General features: G+C 33.2%; 2 protein-coding genes across 2 annotated transcripts in view; both read right to left on the bottom strand.

Annotated features, from left to right (window-relative positions):
- LOC141331683 (aryl hydrocarbon receptor nuclear translocator 2-like) overlaps positions 1-17,521 on the bottom strand; it is a 366,477-nt gene that overhangs the window by 52,574 nt on the left and 296,382 nt on the right. The gene's annotated exons all lie outside the window — the stretch shown is intronic.
- The window catches only part of LOC141332471 (aryl hydrocarbon receptor nuclear translocator 2-like), a 62,197-nt gene continuing 45,374 nt past the window's right edge, over positions 699-17,521 (bottom strand). Inside the window, exons 7-12 of the mRNA XM_073837607.1 lie at positions 13,960-14,035; positions 8,286-8,409; positions 7,733-7,832; positions 5,820-5,961; positions 2,751-2,919; positions 699-826 (exon numbers count right to left, since the gene is read on the bottom strand). Of these exons, the coding sequence (XP_073693708.1) occupies positions 699-826; positions 2,751-2,919; positions 5,820-5,961; positions 7,733-7,832; positions 8,286-8,409; positions 13,960-14,035 (739 nt within the window). The remainder of the gene's footprint in view (positions 827-2,750; positions 2,920-5,819; positions 5,962-7,732; positions 7,833-8,285; positions 8,410-13,959; positions 14,036-17,521) is intronic.

The raw sequence follows: 17,521 nt of genomic DNA, 5'->3' as shown, positions 1-17,521 counted from the left end.
CATAATATATTCACAAATATATATGCTAGAATTAATATTAAAGATCAGCATTAATAATAATTATTGATGCATTTAAATAGCAAAAAAAGGTTTTATATATATGATATGAATATAAAGAATTATTACGATCATCATTACTAATAAACGTAATTATTAATTAACTCTGCTATATCTGAGAATATCCTTTACCATAGTAAAAAACACTGTAATGCATGAACTCGTGTGGCCTGTTGTTGTATTATATAGTTTTATAATTTCATTTTGAGCAACAGCATCTTTCTTGGTTAGATTTAGATAATGACTTAATTAAAAAGTAATTTTCCAAACTCGTGGAATATGGTTTGCGCATTGTCTAAAACTTTCATGATTAACAATAGTTGTGTTGAGAAGTAATTTGAACAGTTTGAAAAACTACGAACACAAACATCTAATTGCCTTTTGTCCAAATGTGATCAGTCAAACCACAGAAATCTGTTTTTTATACGGTCTATAATAGAGATTAAGTGGCCAAACCGAAGAAACCAGAACAACAAAACCGTTTGTCTCACTATGGACGCCATATGACCCTCAGACTGTCTGCTGTTAATGATACGTCTTTCCATTGAAGACAAACGGCTGTTTCAGTCATTGTCCGTTACTGTCTGCGTTTTATATGGAAATCTATAAATCGTTGTACATGTAAAAGACGGGTTATTAAGTTATCTAAACCAGCCCATGAGAGAAGTGGTGTCCCAGAGGTGTTGTAATGTTGCCTCCATATGAAGGTCTGTTAATCTCAGACTGACGTCAGGCTGGATCAGATCACAGTTTGAAGAGCACGACGGATCTGCTGTCAATCATGCGCTGAGATCATTCAACCGATTCAGGTACAAACAGAGCTGCAGGAGTCTAAGGCTGTCACAATGCTTCACTAGCGTATATCAAAACTTTAGGATTGGCAGACGCAATTTATAGAACACGAGAAAACATTTTGACACAAATCCAATTCAAACCAACAAAATAATTGCAACCAAATGTGACCCTGGACCACAAAACCAGTCATAAGGTTAAATTTCACAAAACTGAGATATATACATCATATGAAAGCTCAATAAATAAGCTTTCTATTGATGTATGGTTTGTTAGGATAGGACAATATTTGGCCGAGATACAGCTATTTGAAAATCTGAAATCTAAGGGTGCAAAAAATCTAAATACTGAGAAAAACACCTTTAAAGTTGTCCAAATTAAGTTCTTAGCAATGCATATTACTAATCAAAAATTAAATTTTGATAGGTTTACAGTAGGAATTTTACAAAAAATCTTCATGGAACATGATCTTTACTTAATTTCCTAATGATTTTTGACATAAAAGAAAAATCAATAATTTTGACCCATACAATGTATTTTTGGCTATTGCTACAAATATACCCCAGCGACTTAAGACTGGTTTTGTGGTCCAGGGTCACAAATATCCAACATCTAAAACATGTAAAAATTATTTGCTTTAAAATTGTAATTAACATTTTTTTATTCAAGAAATACTTTTTCAGTTTTTCAAAATTTTCTCTAAAACTGTCTTTTTTTTTTCTTTCATGCAAAAAAATCATTAGGATATTAGGTAAAGATCATGTTTCATTAAGATATTTTCTAAATGTCCTACCTTAAATATCAAAACTTAATTTTTGATAAGTAATATGCATTGCTAAGAACTTCATTTTCTCTATTTTTTCTTTCTTTTTTTTTTTTGCACCCTCAGATTCCACATTTTCAAATAGTTTTATCTTGGGCCAAATATTGTTTTATCCAATCCATACATTAATAGAAAGCTTATTTATTCAGCTTTCAGATGATGTATGAATCTCCAGGGTCACATCTGATCCAAAGTACAGAAAACAACTGCATAATTTGAAAGAATTTTTGTTACGGTTTTTAACATAACATTAAAAATAATAATACATGTTTTTTGAGCAGCAAATCAGAATATTAGAATGCTTTCCGAAGGATCGTGTTGCTAAAAATGACATTTAAAAAATATTCACATAGTAAACAGTTATTGTAAATAGTAAAAATATTTCAAAATTGTACAGTTTTGTCTGTACTTTGGATCAAATAAATGCAGGCTTAGTGAGCAGAAGAGACTTATTTAAAAAAAAAAAACATTAAAAATCTTACTGTTCAAAAACTTTTGACTGGTAATGTATATTTAATAAATATCAATATTACAAATACAAACTTATGATTATTTATAATATAAATACACATTTATATTATAAAAGAAACAAAAAAGAAATTATAAAAAGATATTATCATAAAATGTTTATATATTTTACATTACTACTAAAAATAAACATACCTACAAATAAATCAATAAATGTACCACAAGGAGTTTGAAAACGTTTGACATGCCAAATATGCAAGTTATCATGATATCTACTTCTTCACATGTTTCATTGTAAATGATCAAATAAATTAATTGAATATATGCAAGAAACAAATATTCACCAAAATGATGCATGTTCACACCAAGTAGCATTCACACTGATGCACAATAATGTTTTGTCTTCTCCCACTTTAAATGCTTTAGCTCTTTGGCTGTTAATGTTTTTTAATATTTGTTGGCAAAAAAAAAAAAAAACGCTTTGAAAGTCATTCCAACAATATTGTTCTTCTGTGGCATTATCAATGCAGTTGTGTTGTAGTCTCTGCCACTGTTTTAAATGTAGAATGGTGTGAACGGGCCATTATTGTCATAAATAAGCAGGTCTTACCGAAAGCTGTGCTGCGATTGGCCAGGTTGGAGTAGGCGTTTCCAGAAGGCGAGGAGGTGGCAGGGCTGGACAAAGGACTGTAAGAGGACGGGTCGGCCTGGTAGCTGTGGCTGGAGCCGATGCCGAACGGTGAGGACTGGGCCTTACTGGACTGAGCAGGAATCTGCTGCTGTGGTGGAACAACAGGAGACAGGATGATATTAATATACAGGCCACAGTGCAGTTTTATTAGTCCAAAATTAATTAACACTGTTACAATGTTACAAAAGATTTCTATTTCTCAACTGTTCATCCAAAAAAATCCTAAAAATATATATCACAATCTCCACAAAAACATGAAGCAGCACAACTGTTTTCAACACTGATAATAGGAAAAATTCCTTGAGCCGCAAATCAGCATGTTAGAATGATTTCTGAAGGATAATGTAACACTGAAGACTGGAGTAATGATGCTTTAATCACAGGAATTAATTACACTTTACAATATAGACACAAAGAAAACAGCAATTTTTAAATATAATAATATTTTAAGAATTGTTCTGTTTTTACTGTATTTTTAAATAAAATAGATGGCACCGTAGTAAAGTTATCAAAACATTACAAAAATCGTATCAAACCCACACTTTTGAACGGTAGTGTAGCTGTCGTAATACAGTTGTTTTGGCTGCAAATTAAATGCAAAAATGTTGGTTTTTGTTATATACACCTCATTTTTGGATAATCCGGTCAAATAGATTTCACACATGAAAGGTACTTCATCCCACTTTATTATTTTACAGTACTGCAAAAGCTCTAGTGCCCTTTTTTACTCCAGTTGTGCCAGGAAAACTACGTTAGTACTGAGGGTATTTATCTGCTTAAAAACAAACAGGACTTCAACTAAATTAGGAGTAAATCAAACTTTTACAATCAGGCTAAAAGTCGTAGAGAAGCACTGCAATCACACAATTACAGCTGCAGACAACAGGCTTTACATTTAATCAATGGAGAACCGCCGAGATACTTGTGGACCGAGGTTTCTCTGGTCTTCTGCATAACAAAGGGCTTTATATTTGATTTGAATGGGCTTTACATATGCTCTTATTTAAGATATTATAAATATGACATGTCTAGTGGAAAAAAATTAAAATGATATACATGCATTTTATTGCTTACTAAAGAAATACAGATGACAGACCATAAACCGCACATGCACACACACTCAGTTCACAGCTGATTAAAAACACACACAAACATGCATATCATGAACGCCACATGCAGGGTTCTTCATGACCCCGTTAACTCTTTCAAATGGCAAGACATTTAGCACAGCCTGATGGACTAAAAGAAAATATAAAAGGAAGAATTCATTCCCTGACTTATATTGCCAACCTTACGTATATATTAGGGCTGTCAAATGATTAAAATTTTTAATCAGATTAATCAGACTTTTCAGTGGATTAATCATGATTAATCACTATTTGCAACGACACCTGAATCCTAACCATTTTTTTTTTCTGAAATGCATACCAAAATATAAATAACAGGACACAGATACATAATTTTCACATTTTCATATTATGCCAGGGCCCGCATCGGGCCTGTTTTAGGCTACTCCTTATTTTTTATATTTTAGACATCCATCAATTATGTCGCGCTGGTGGAAACAACACAAGACTTTCGCTTTTACTTTCGACAACGGCTCGGATGGCGCAACTGGAAGAGATCCGCGTTCAATCGCACGCAGTAGGCTGAAACTTGCCACAAAATACCGGCAAAAATAAATAATAAATGTGTCGGGGAAAGAGTAAGGACATATCTGAATTATTTATTAATAAAGTGTATTCAATGTGAGTCAATGTGAGTCAATGTCGCAAAGATCCTGCAATCTCATTTTTGGACGCGCCTTGAGAGAGACATTTATCGTTAAGGATTACATATTAAACAAGTTTTTGTTTTCGATTTGTTTTATTTCGTTAAGTAATAATTTAAAACTTTCTATAGATATGTTTATCATGTCTGTGAGGCATGCATTTAGCTTTATTTTTGTTAAGCACTCCTGTTCAAGAACGAGACGACAGAAAGCGCATCATTTTTGTTTTCTTTATTTTATAAAAACACTGCAACGTTTTTTGGTGTATTACTTTTTCCTTTGTGAGCAAAAATGACGGATAATTTGAAATTGCTTCCACTGAAAAAATGCAAATGATTGAGCTGGTGCCTCGATGACCTGCAAAGCGGCTTTATGTATCTTCCACTCTCCACTCTGTCACTGTGTCAGTCACCGCTCTTTCGAGAATGAACCCAGCACAACTATGCAGATTTAATTCCCAAAACATAAGAAAAACGAAAGTTTCAAACAAATTCTGAATTGATTATGGCATGGAAAGTGCAAAGCGCGCTCCCTTTATTATCACTAAAAGCGTCACAAATCTTAGTTCATAGAGATCTCACAACGTTCCGTTATAATCAATAAAGCTTTCTAAACTACACAATGAATCTTTTATTAACATCGCGTCTACACTTAGTCAGGAGATGAACAACGCTGGATTGTTTGCCAGATCTTCAATTGGTTTGCTTTCGTTTGAGGGTATATAGCACCGTCTACCCCAGTAGAACCGGGCCTAAGCTTGGCTATAACCACTCCAGTTGCAGAGGGGCTGTCGCCCAGGCTTGTACTTGTTAACTGTACCATCATCATTCTTTTTATATTTGAAATTCGTCCATAGGCTCACCTTGCTCCATCTCGCCTCTAGCTCCCCAACCACTTTCCTGACAAATAATTCGTCACTCTGCGCATGCGTGAAATGCGTTAAAAAATTTGATGTAATTAACGACAACAAAATAATTAACGCCGTTAACGCGTTATTTTTGACAGCCCTAGTATATATAAATATTTTTTAATGCAAGTATGAACTAATTACTGAGCCCTGAATGATCTTTTTCAGCCAGACGAAGATCTGGATCCAGTTCTCTCATCACGCCACTAAAGAGGAATGTTGCATTACTTTAATTACGCTAATGGAGAATAGAGCACCAGTGGGCAGCAGGCAGCGCAGTCACGCAGCCCAATGATGGGATCATTCTCACCTGGCCGGAGAAGGGAGGTCGGCTTCCTGTCCAAGACACCTGGCCGGCGTTGATCTGCCGGGAGATCTGGGTCAGATTCTGTCCAGCTGAACCGGCTGTGGACTGGATGTCATTGACTCCTGGGACGTGGATCACAGATGAGCTGAAAAACACGCACACACAACATTACGGGATTGAATTAAAGCAAGCCATCATTGTAATTCTTTGTGAAATGTCTGAAGGCCTTTCACACCAAGTACAATCAGTGGAAAGGGAAAATGTTGGCAACTAGCTAAATTGTTAGCTAGTTCTGAACAGTTAAACTGCCCGCTGTTCTTCAGAAAAATCCTTTAGGTCTCACAGATTCTAAGGTTTTTCAGCATTGTTTTGTATTTGAACTCTTTCCAACAATGGCTGTATGATTTTGAGATGCATCTTTTCACACTGAGGACACCTGAGGGACTCATATGCAACTATTACAAAAGGTTCAAACGCTCACTGATGCTTCAGAAGGAAAAAAAACATGCATTAAGAGCCAGGGGGTGAAAACTTTTGGAGTTTGAAAATCAGGGTACATTTAACTTATTTCGTCTTCTGGTAAACAGAAGTAGCTTCTGAAAGGCAATGAAAAAAATATGATAATATACGAAAAGTGTACATTCTCATTCCGTTCAAAAGTTTTCACCCCCTGCCTCTTAATGCGTTGTTTTTTCCTTCTAAAGTATCAGTGACCATTTGAACCTTCTGTAATAGTCGCATATGAGTCCCTCAGTTTTCCTGAGTGTAAAAAGATTATCTCAAAATGTCACTAAACAAAAAAAAAAAAAAACATAAAAAAACCTGTGGATCATTCAGGTAACAACACAGTATTAAAAATCAAGTGTATGTAGTAATTTTTATAAATTTAACTTTTATTTTCTCTTGTGGACTATATGTAAACATCTTTCATGTGAAGTTATTCAGGTCAGTACTAAATAAAAAACAACATGCACTTTGTATGATCCCTCTTATTTTGGTAAAATAATGAACATTTTGCAGATTCTGCAAACTTTTGACCTCAACCATGTCTGTGTGTATATACTGTGTGTATATACTCTTTAATGGGGAAGTGTGTCCAAACTTTTGACTGGTAGTGTATGCTTTACAGCTTGCATCCAAACCAAATATTTTAGGCACTAAATCACGAAAGGTCTCGACATTTAGGTGACAGGTGGCGTTTTGAAGACAGCCTAATGTATGATTAAAAATGAACTGTATTTTTCTGTCACAATTCATCTTTAAAAGCCCACAAAGTAAAAAAAAAAAAAAAAAACAATTGTGACTAATACATGTTCTCAATTCACCCTTTATTGACTCCAAAGACTTTGCAGCTATACTTAACATCTGTGTTATATTCCAATATCGTTACTTTATCATTTCAGGAAAGTGAAACATACTACATAAATTTCAAAAGCTTCAAAATTTCAAGGCTGCATTTAAATGATCAAAAATACGGTAAAAACAGAAAAAAGTAAAATATGATTATAATCTATAATAGTCTATTATTTGAATATAATGTAAAATGTTATTTCTGTTTTGCAAAGCTGAATTTTCAGCATCATTACTCCAGTCTTCAGAGTCACATGATCCTTCAGAAATCATTCTAATATGCTAATTGTGCAGCTGAATATTTTTGTGGAAACTGATACATTTTTAAAGATATTCTGATGAATAGAAAGTTCTAAAGAACAGCATTTATTTGAAATAGAATCTTTTGTAACATTCTACAAATCTTAACTGTCACGCTAGTGTATCAGCTTCATTATTGCAATTTTGCATGTGAAAACTGTGCTATTGGTGCAACTGGAGTTGCATTCTGCATTAAAGCAATTCAAAATAACCAGACCGTGTTTCTACTTGCATTTGAAAACTTGTAAAATTGTGTTTACTCATACCTGAAACTCTTGCCGGAGTGTCCGGGTTGAAATGGGCTGCCTTGAGAGTATAGCTGCTGGCCGCCAGCAGTGGAGGACGGCACCATCATTTTCTTATCAGCTAAAAACAAACAGAAACAAACACAGATCCTTATCAAGCTCACACTCAATGACCACATTTTAGAGAGAAGACACAGTCCCACATCATTACAGCATTGCCTTTATCCACCACAGCGAAAAGCAGCAGCAATAGAGCCAAACTCCAGCGGAAAAACATGTAAACACAGAAATACCACTAGTAAACAAACGGCTTTGACCAGCTCAAAATCTACATTTTGCGTGTTTGAGTTGCAATTTCCGACTACTTTTTAAGTTCTTCGTAATACCTACCAAATGTACCAATCATAGACTGTATACAATTCATATCAAGCATTAAAGTAGCGTACAAATGTGAGCTGGCAGACATATGTGGGCTTTATAATTACATTAAGCAAAATTACGGTAAATTGCATGTTTAGACTAAAATTAGCTTGTGGTGCAGTGCTAGTCAGATGTAATATCTGTAAGAACTTACATCCAGAGATTCCCGTGTACATGTCGCTGAAGCGTGGATCTCTCTCCTGGGAAAACAGCGAATCGGTTTTATCGATGGTCTTGCCAGCTTCGTGGACGCTGCCTGGGACGCTGGCAACCGGCACCTGTGGAGATCAACGTGAGAGCATGTGTTTGTAACGGACAATTAACCAAGGAAAACTAAATGTTTGCTAAATGCAGAATACAAAAATGCCTCAATGATCATAACCATAACATTACTGAAAGTACAAAAAAGTGGAAAGAAATTTCAATTCCGTACATATTTAACAAGCAGTATATACAATTATTTAAATTACATTGAACATATATATAGAATAATACATTGTATTTATATATTAACATATATTAAATACCTATCAAACACTAGTGTTCATTTTGTTAACCAAAACTATGATGAAAAATTCCCCATGACTAAAATGAGACAATAACAAGACGACAGTAAGGTCAATAACCAATAACTGTGACTATATCAACATGGAATATAGTTAACGATTACAGTATTTTAACAAATAAAAACTATATCAAAATCTCTTTTTATTTTCGTAGAAAAAAGGGAGGCAAAATATTATTGCATACTCCTGTACTATGCAAGCGTTCATGTGTGTGGTTGCCAGATATCAAGAGTTGAAATCCCCAAATCAGATCTTCTCTTTTAAAAGGACATATCTTTTCTACAGAGTCCAGGCGTTTTGCTCAAAGTTTGCAATTTGCAATTGTTCGCGCTTGATTTGTGCTTATTGGTGAAAATGCAATATCTAAAATGCAAAAATACATTCCCAAATGACAACAATCATTGCGATTATAGTTTTGAGCAAAATATCTTTTTTTAATCAGTTTAACACTATATACAGCATGGCGAAAATGTGACAAAGTTTTAAAGACAAAGACATTTAGTTGACTAAAACTTGACTAAACAAAAACAGAACAAGGTTGACTAAATATGAAAATAACTAAAAAGTACATTTGGCATAGGACTAAGACTAAGACTGAATTAGTTTTAAATGTCAATTCTCATTTCCTACCCACCATCCTGTTATGAATTTAACCAAAATATCCAGTTGTCCAAAAATCCTAAAAACGCTTCAGTAAACACCTTTTTTCTTGTATACCAACACACCTATTTTCATACATGAAATGTGTAACTATGCAAACAATAAATGAAATAAAAGTTTATTTAGAACTAAAAAACTGAAAATACTTCAACTTCAATACTTAGTAACTTAACCTCAGCTGCTGGCTTAAATTTGTAAATAAAAATTATTTGGTTGTGTAATTTCACTTGAAATGACATTAAACTGACTTAAATCTAACTGAATTTTATAACTCTTATTTAGATTTTTCTTAATTGAGTTTAAGTGATGTAAAAACATAAGTTGCAGTGTATATGCAAAATGAGGTGCAGTTTTTTTGTCATTATTGCTATATTTTTTTATATCAATACACATGGTCCATGCATATATTGCATTCTATTTTTTTTGTCATTTAACTTTTTTATTTTGGCATATATTGCATTGTGTTGAAAAATACAAGCACTTGCTGCCCATATGTGGAGGTGCATAATTTAAAGACACAGTTGACCCAAAAATGAAAATTCTGTCATTAATTACTCACTCTCATGTCGTTCCAAACCAGTAAGACCTTCATTCATCTTTGGAACACAAATTTAGATATTTTTGATGAAATCTGAGCTTTCTGACCCTGCACAGACACCAATGCAACTGACACGTTTAAGGCCCAGAAAGGTAGTAAAAACATAGCTAAAATAGTTATGAAGCTACAAAAATACTTTTTGTGTGCAGAGAAAAAAAAAATTGTCTTCTGTGTCAGTCTTTGACACGCATTCATGTTGTTATTTTTGTTTTCTTTGCGCACAAAAAGTATTCTCGTAGCTTCATAACATTATGTTTGAACCACTGAAGATGACCAAAGATCATTGAAGGTCTTACAGTTTTGGAACGACATGAGGGTCAGTAATTAATGACAGAATTTTCATTTTTGGCTGAACTATCCTTTTAATATTATCACATTGTATTTTCCAATATATTTTAGTTTTGTAAGGCCAAACACAGGAATCAATAATGATGGCCAGTTTCTAAATTGCAGACAGGCGTTAAACACTCACACAGATTGTAAACGCTGATGGGTGCTACCCAACACCCCATGTGTGAGACGTTATCGGTTTTCAACAAATAATCCTCTCTGCTTTATTAAGACTGACTCAAATGACCTCTTTAACAAAAACAACATATGACATAACATAACAACATTAACACTTATGACTCAAAGCAAATGTGCGTTGAGTTGTAAAAGTTGTTAAGAAAGATAAAGACGGAGGGCATATTCCATATGTGTGACTTCACCTCATAACTATGGCCTATTTTTACAACACAGATCCACAGAGAGGGAGTTAACGGTCCACGGCTGAAACGACCACAATTATGCAGATTCTTTATTGCATTTACCAGTCATTACCCACAGTAACATACAACGCAGTTCCAGCATGCATCTCATCCTAACACTTGTCACAAAGCATAAAGTGCACAACAGTGATCTCACACTTTACACTGGAATCGATACTTGAAGATTTCTTTCCGTTCATTTCATCCATTAGGATTTCAAAAAATGAAGTTCTAGGCCATGAATGAAATCAGCGGTTACGTGATGAATTACAACATTACCAACACTGATTTGAAGCAAACAAGTATTTGACAAATCAAGAAAACAAAGACGTAAAGCTGGCATGAGATGTTGGTTGCGAAAGACATTAGCTTCTTTCACACATCCAGTCTTTTACTTTTTAATTACCGTTTAAAGATCATGTGTGAGAAGGACCTTTTCAAAAAAATAAGTAAATTTGTTCCGCCAATTTACCGGTATGAAAAGTTGTAAGATTACCAGGAAATTACAGCTAATGTGACCTTTGTGAATGTGGAACGAGATTGTCAGTAGAAGCATGAGTGTAGGAGAAGAAGGTGTTGACGTAAGACATCTAAATTAAATTTAAGGTAGCTCAACAGTTTAGAAGTTATTAATGATGCCAGTTAATGATGTCCCAGAATTTACTGGTATTTTGAAACTGATGTGTGAATGGTGCTTAACCGGTAATTTTACAGCAATATACTGTTGTCAGTAAATGTGTGTAAATGTGTAGTAGGTATACTCTATCCTTTTTCAGTTTATATGCAAGGTAGCACACATTAAATGTGTGAACAGGGCTATTATTTCTAGCTTATCAAACAAGAAAGCTTATTTATTTACAATTTCAGTTCATTTACCTTTTCACTTATTAGTATAGAAATAATGCTGTATTTTATCAGTGTTTTATATATGTATTTTTTGTGTTTTTAATGCCATGCCAGCTTCTTTGTCCATTTTCATAAAAATGTAATAATGTAAATGTATAAGAAATAATTGAGAAAATGATTTTCAAACACGGCAATGAGATTAAACAGAAAACAAATGGAGACTTTTACTTAAGTATTGTACTGAAAATAACCCTCTAGGAAATTAAATAAAAAAGTTAATTCAATTAAAATAAATAAGTATATTTAAAAAAAAATAAAAAATAAAAAAAGATGCTGAAATAGGCATCCTCGCATCGTTTTATTTTAATAGTTTTATTTATTTATTTTTTTTAATTTAACATTTGTATTTGGTATAAGCTTTTTAATCAACTCACAAACTCCCTGCAGTTCCTTCATGAACCTCAATTTGAGAAAACTTGGTCTAAATTTTTGTAGATTTACTTATATAGCCATTTAAAAGCTAAATAAACAAGCTTTCTATTGGTTTGTTAGGACAGGACAATATTTGGCCCAGATACAACTATTTGAAAATCTAGAATATGAAAATCGGCTTTGAAGTTAGGGTTGTTCCGATTCCGATACTAGTATCGGAAATGCCGCCGATACCACAAAAAAATCTAGCATCGGAATCGGCGAGTACTTGAACCCACGTACCGATCCGATACCATTTTCTTAAGATGTGTTATTCCCGCTAGCAAATCAGAAGCCAGTTCTTCTTCGCGGCTCAGAATGCAAACAGTGTTGCCACAAGCAACCACTGTTTAGAGCAGCGAAGAAGAAATACAAATGTGCTAGCAGTTTGTCCGCTAAAACGGCGGCATGTCTCATATGTAGGGCTTTATGATTTCTGAGATGCGGAAAACACGGACGGAATCGCGGAATCCAGTCAAAATGGAATTTACAGTTTAACGCGGAACGTCACGGAATTTGTCAAAGTTTGATGCATTAATCAAAGGTAGTTCATTACACTTAAATCAAATCGTGATATGGACTAATATTAAGCCAAAACCGACTGTTTAAATATGAATTAATGCGTGGTTCTGTGTTAATGAATTGTACAGGCGCGTGGTTTGTTTACTCCTTGTACTGAAGCGCGCGGGACACTTGCGGTAATATTAAAGGGCTCCAGACTGTGACCAATTTTTCTGCCAGTGTTACTAATTTTCGTGAGCGGTCACACTGGCGCGACCACCGCGTTGTTCAACTCATAAGCTCTGCCATTTCTGTCTCAGATGAGAAACATAAAATGGCACGCGAAACGAAAGTGAAACTAACACGACACGTTTGAGCTGCTCAGCACTGACCGTTTATCAGCTTGGACTGCAATGCAAACAAACTTGCACAAACCCAGAACAGCTTTATTCGGGAGACAACGTTGATTTTGCAACACTGTTACTGCTGCGAGATGCAGTGAGGAGAATGAAAATGCCGCACAATGAATAAGGTTGCTGCGAGATCTAGTGAGAATCTTTCAAATTCTGGCCAAAATTCTCTGTTATAAACAGGGCTGATATACGTCAGAAAACCAGATTAGTAATACTAACTATATGAAAAAATATTACTGTCAAATGTATGTCAAATAATAAAAATAGTCTAGTTCACTGTATATGTCACTGTATATTTGTTTTATTAAGGAATAAGTCTGAAGCACACAATAAAATCATTTATTAGTATTATCTACAGCTGTATATACAATCACAGCCCCAGGTATCGGATTAGTACTCGGTATCGGCCGATACCCCGAGCCCAGGTATCGGAATCGGTATCGGGAAGGAAAAAAGGGTATCGGAACATCTCTATTTGAAGTTGTCCATATGTTCTTACCATTGCATACTACTAATCAAAAGATACGTTTTGATATATTTGTGGTAGGAAATTTACAAAGTATCTTCATGGAACACGATCTTTACTTAATTTCCTAATGATTTTTGGCATAAAAGAAAAATCTATCATTTTGACCCAAACAATGTATTTTTGGCTATGCGCAACTAAAGACTGGTTTTGCGGTCCAGGGTCACATTTCATAACTCTATTTAGTATAGAGTATATTGTATATAGAGCATGAGAACAATCATCTAAGACAAAGCTAATGAAACACACCAGGCTAACTCCATTACATCTCCCAAGCTATTAAACGCCACTTCTGGAGAATAAAACGTTCCTCTGGGAGCTTCGCTGGCTGATATTCAATTTGAAGAATAAATCTAAAACAGCTTCAGCTCTGACACTGATTTAGGAGGAACTTGCATATAAAATGAAGGAGGATAAATTATACATACTAGACAAGTTAAAAGAGTAATGCACCTGTAAGGGTTAGGAGACGTTAGAGAAAAGTGTGTATGTTCGCACCTGCGACAGGTCATAAGCAGTCAGTCCGTCTCTCTGGTGAACCTCCAGTTCGGCCTGCTGTTGCTGCTGAAGCTGCCTGCAATAAAACACACGCAACACACAACTTTAACATCAACACCTGCTGTTTATCACATTCCCCAATGAGTAAAAGCGTCATTAACTGCTCGTGTAGATTACGCACACACCATCAGATAAATGACCTCAAATGAATATTCGCTTTCAGTGAAAACAGATCAATCAAATACATAACACTCCAATCCATATTCTTTATACATTGCCTAAGTTCATCAAAGCCAAAAATCAGCCTTGGTGAAATAGTGTGGCAAATTACATGACATTATGATGAATTCAGCACACGTTTTCTCATGAAAAGTGAGGTACAAAAAGATTTTACTACAGCGTAATACTACTACAGGAGTTTGAACTTAAAACTTTTGGGTTGCCAGTCAGGAAATGTAACCACTGACCCACAAATTTTTTTTATATATTCTAAATAATGTTTGAAAAATATAGTCCATACACTGTCATAGTCTACACTGGGATCTGTATGGGCAGCATACTAACTGAAATGGACCCTCAAAAGTAACCAACTTCAAGCACTCTACATAGACAGCAACTCTTTGTTATTTAAACTGTGTATGTGATTTCAATTACATTTGACTTGATCATGCAGCTGTGCTAATGACAAGATCAATAAGCACAAAATAGATTAATTAAAAAACAACATTATTTATTTATATTAATTATATTTAATAATAATCATCATTATCATCATCATCATATATTAATGTACTTTTTTATTTTAGTACTATTGTACTATTATTGCTCTTGCTATTGTTATTAATAATAATAATAATAATAATAGTAATTATTATTATTATTGTAATACTATAACAATACATATTCCTATAATATTAATATAAATTATTATTATTAATATAGCAATTATTACAATATTGTAATAATTAATTTAATAATAAATAATTTTAGTAACATTAAAAATTTTAATAACTATACTACTACTACTAATAATAATAATAACAACAATAATAAAAATTATATTTATTATTATTGTAAGATCATATATTTAATCATATTTGATATCAAATGTGTTTTTATAATAGTTTTTTAATATAGTTATATTATTATATTAATATTATAACTGCTTTTGCTGTTGTTAATAATAATAATATTAATAATAATAACACATATTCCTATATTAATATATAAATTATTATTATTATAGCAATTATTATATTATGTCACATTAAAGTAATAATAAATAATTGAACAAATAATAATAACAATAATAATAATTATTATTATTATCATCGAATATTTGATATATATAAAATGTGATTTTGTATTTTTTAGTCATAATATTATTCTTAGTACTATTATTGCTTTTGCTGTTGTTAATAAAAAAATATAAGCAATGATTATAATAATAATAATAATAATAATAACAGCACCTATTCCTATAATATTAATATATAAACAAATATTATTATCAATTACTATAGTAATAATAAATCAATAATAATAATAATAATAACAACAACACTTATTCCTATAATATTAATATATAATTATAGCAATTATTATATTACATTATAGTAATAATAAATATTAAACAATTAATAATAATAATAATAAACAAATGTACAAATCATTTTTATTATATTTGCTATTATTTGTTAATATGTATTATTATCATATATTTAACAATATATTATATATAATGCAGTACTTTATATTCTTAATTATATTATTATTTTATTACTAATAATGATATTATTGTTGTGGTTAATAATAATAATAATAATAATAATAATAATAATAATAATAACTGCAACACCTATTTCTATAATATTATTATATCAATTAGTATTATTATTATTAATACCAAACAAACATTAATTTATTTTTATTTGATTTGTTATTACTATAATAATAATAATAATAATAATAATAATAAACAGCAATTCTGAGAAGTATAGTCAATTTTTTAAATTAGCCTAATTAAATTTAAATAAATAAATACATATGCCATGTTTGGTGGAATGACAGACAGTGAGCAATGGTGCAATGGTGTCTCCGTATAATCACACAGCCTACCTTTAGAGACAAAAATGCATCTTCAAAAACTTAAAATCCTGCCTACGTGGGCAGCTCACTAGGTTTTGGAACAGAGCTTATGTGTTTCCAAGGAAAACAGATTCTCTGGCATCTTTTTGAGCTGAATGGAAATTCCCTCCTGAGAAGCAAAGATGTCTTTGTTCAGCTTCACTATCAATAAAGATGTTTCGGCGAGCTTCAAATATACCTGCAAATGAAACAAGGGACGCTTTCCTTATCTAAAGGAAGGCACATTATCTCAAAAAGGGGCGGGGGAACCCTATTAAATCAAGAGCTGGTAGGAAATTGCCCATGAAAACACACATGGAGGCAGACATTAGCGTCTGAAATGCGTGCACACATTCTGGGATCACACTAGGCCACCTGGAGCAAGAGCGGAATGAGATGGATCAAACCCAAAACACTGAACTGCACTTGAACTTCTCGAGGACAGAAGGAACGGAGGGGAAAAACTGAAACAAAAATGCAAAAAGGGGCAAAAACATCCAAGCATCCAAGTTTCCACAGGAACCCGAACTCTCCCCTGCCTCCCGCCGCAATTAACTCACCGCGTCTCTAAATATCAAAAACCATTACAAAACGCCACAGCGCTTTCATCTCGGCATGGGAAATCATGAGCCGCTAACGTGTCGCCGGTGATGTTTCTGAATGGGAAGAGTCTCGGAGGACATGAGCGCGAGAGCCAGACCCGGCCAAATCCCCGGAGCACCTATAGGACGGTTCGCGGTTGTCATGGTAACAAGGGAGGAGTGAAAGGCGCAAAACCGGACCGTGCGTGTCGAGAGAGACGGATATAAACGGAGACAAGCAGAGAGACAGAGACGGAAAATAAGAGAGACAAGAGAACAGCGTGAACTTACTGATTATTTCCAGAAACTCCACATCTTTGGCGAAACACACAGAGAACAGCATGAATGGCTGTATTTAAGGAAATTTCGCTGAATTAGGGTCATGCCCGGAAAACACTGAGTAACGTCTTGGTATTATATGAATACTAAACATGGTGAAACTGAACAAACAGGCTAAATTATGGTTTAATGCTAAAATAAAATAAAATAAAATAAAATAAAATATTTTACTGCACAAAAAATACAGAGAAAAAAATAAAACTAAATGGACTATCAGTCAAACTTATCCTTATTGCACAAAAAATAAAATAGAAAATAAAATAAGGAGTGGTTTGGAGAATGGATAAAATAAAAATAAAATAAATTGATATACAGAAAAAATAAAGTTAAATGGACAAAATGGACAATCAGGCAAACTTATCCTTATTGCACAAAAATAAATAAATAAATAAACAAAAATTAAAATTAAATTAAAACTACAAAAAAATAAATAAAATAAAAAAATAATTAATAAAATAAAAATTGGCTTGGAGAATGGATAAATTGGATGGATTTAAACTTAAAATAAAATAAAT

The sequence above is a fragment of the Garra rufa genome, chromosome 3 (assembly GCF_049309525.1).
Source record: "Garra rufa chromosome 3, GarRuf1.0, whole genome shotgun sequence".
Classification (NCBI taxonomy): Eukaryota; Metazoa; Chordata; class Actinopteri; order Cypriniformes; family Cyprinidae; genus Garra; species Garra rufa.
The sequence above is the reverse complement of the archived record's forward strand: the minus strand, read 5'-3'. Positions and strand labels throughout refer to the sequence as shown.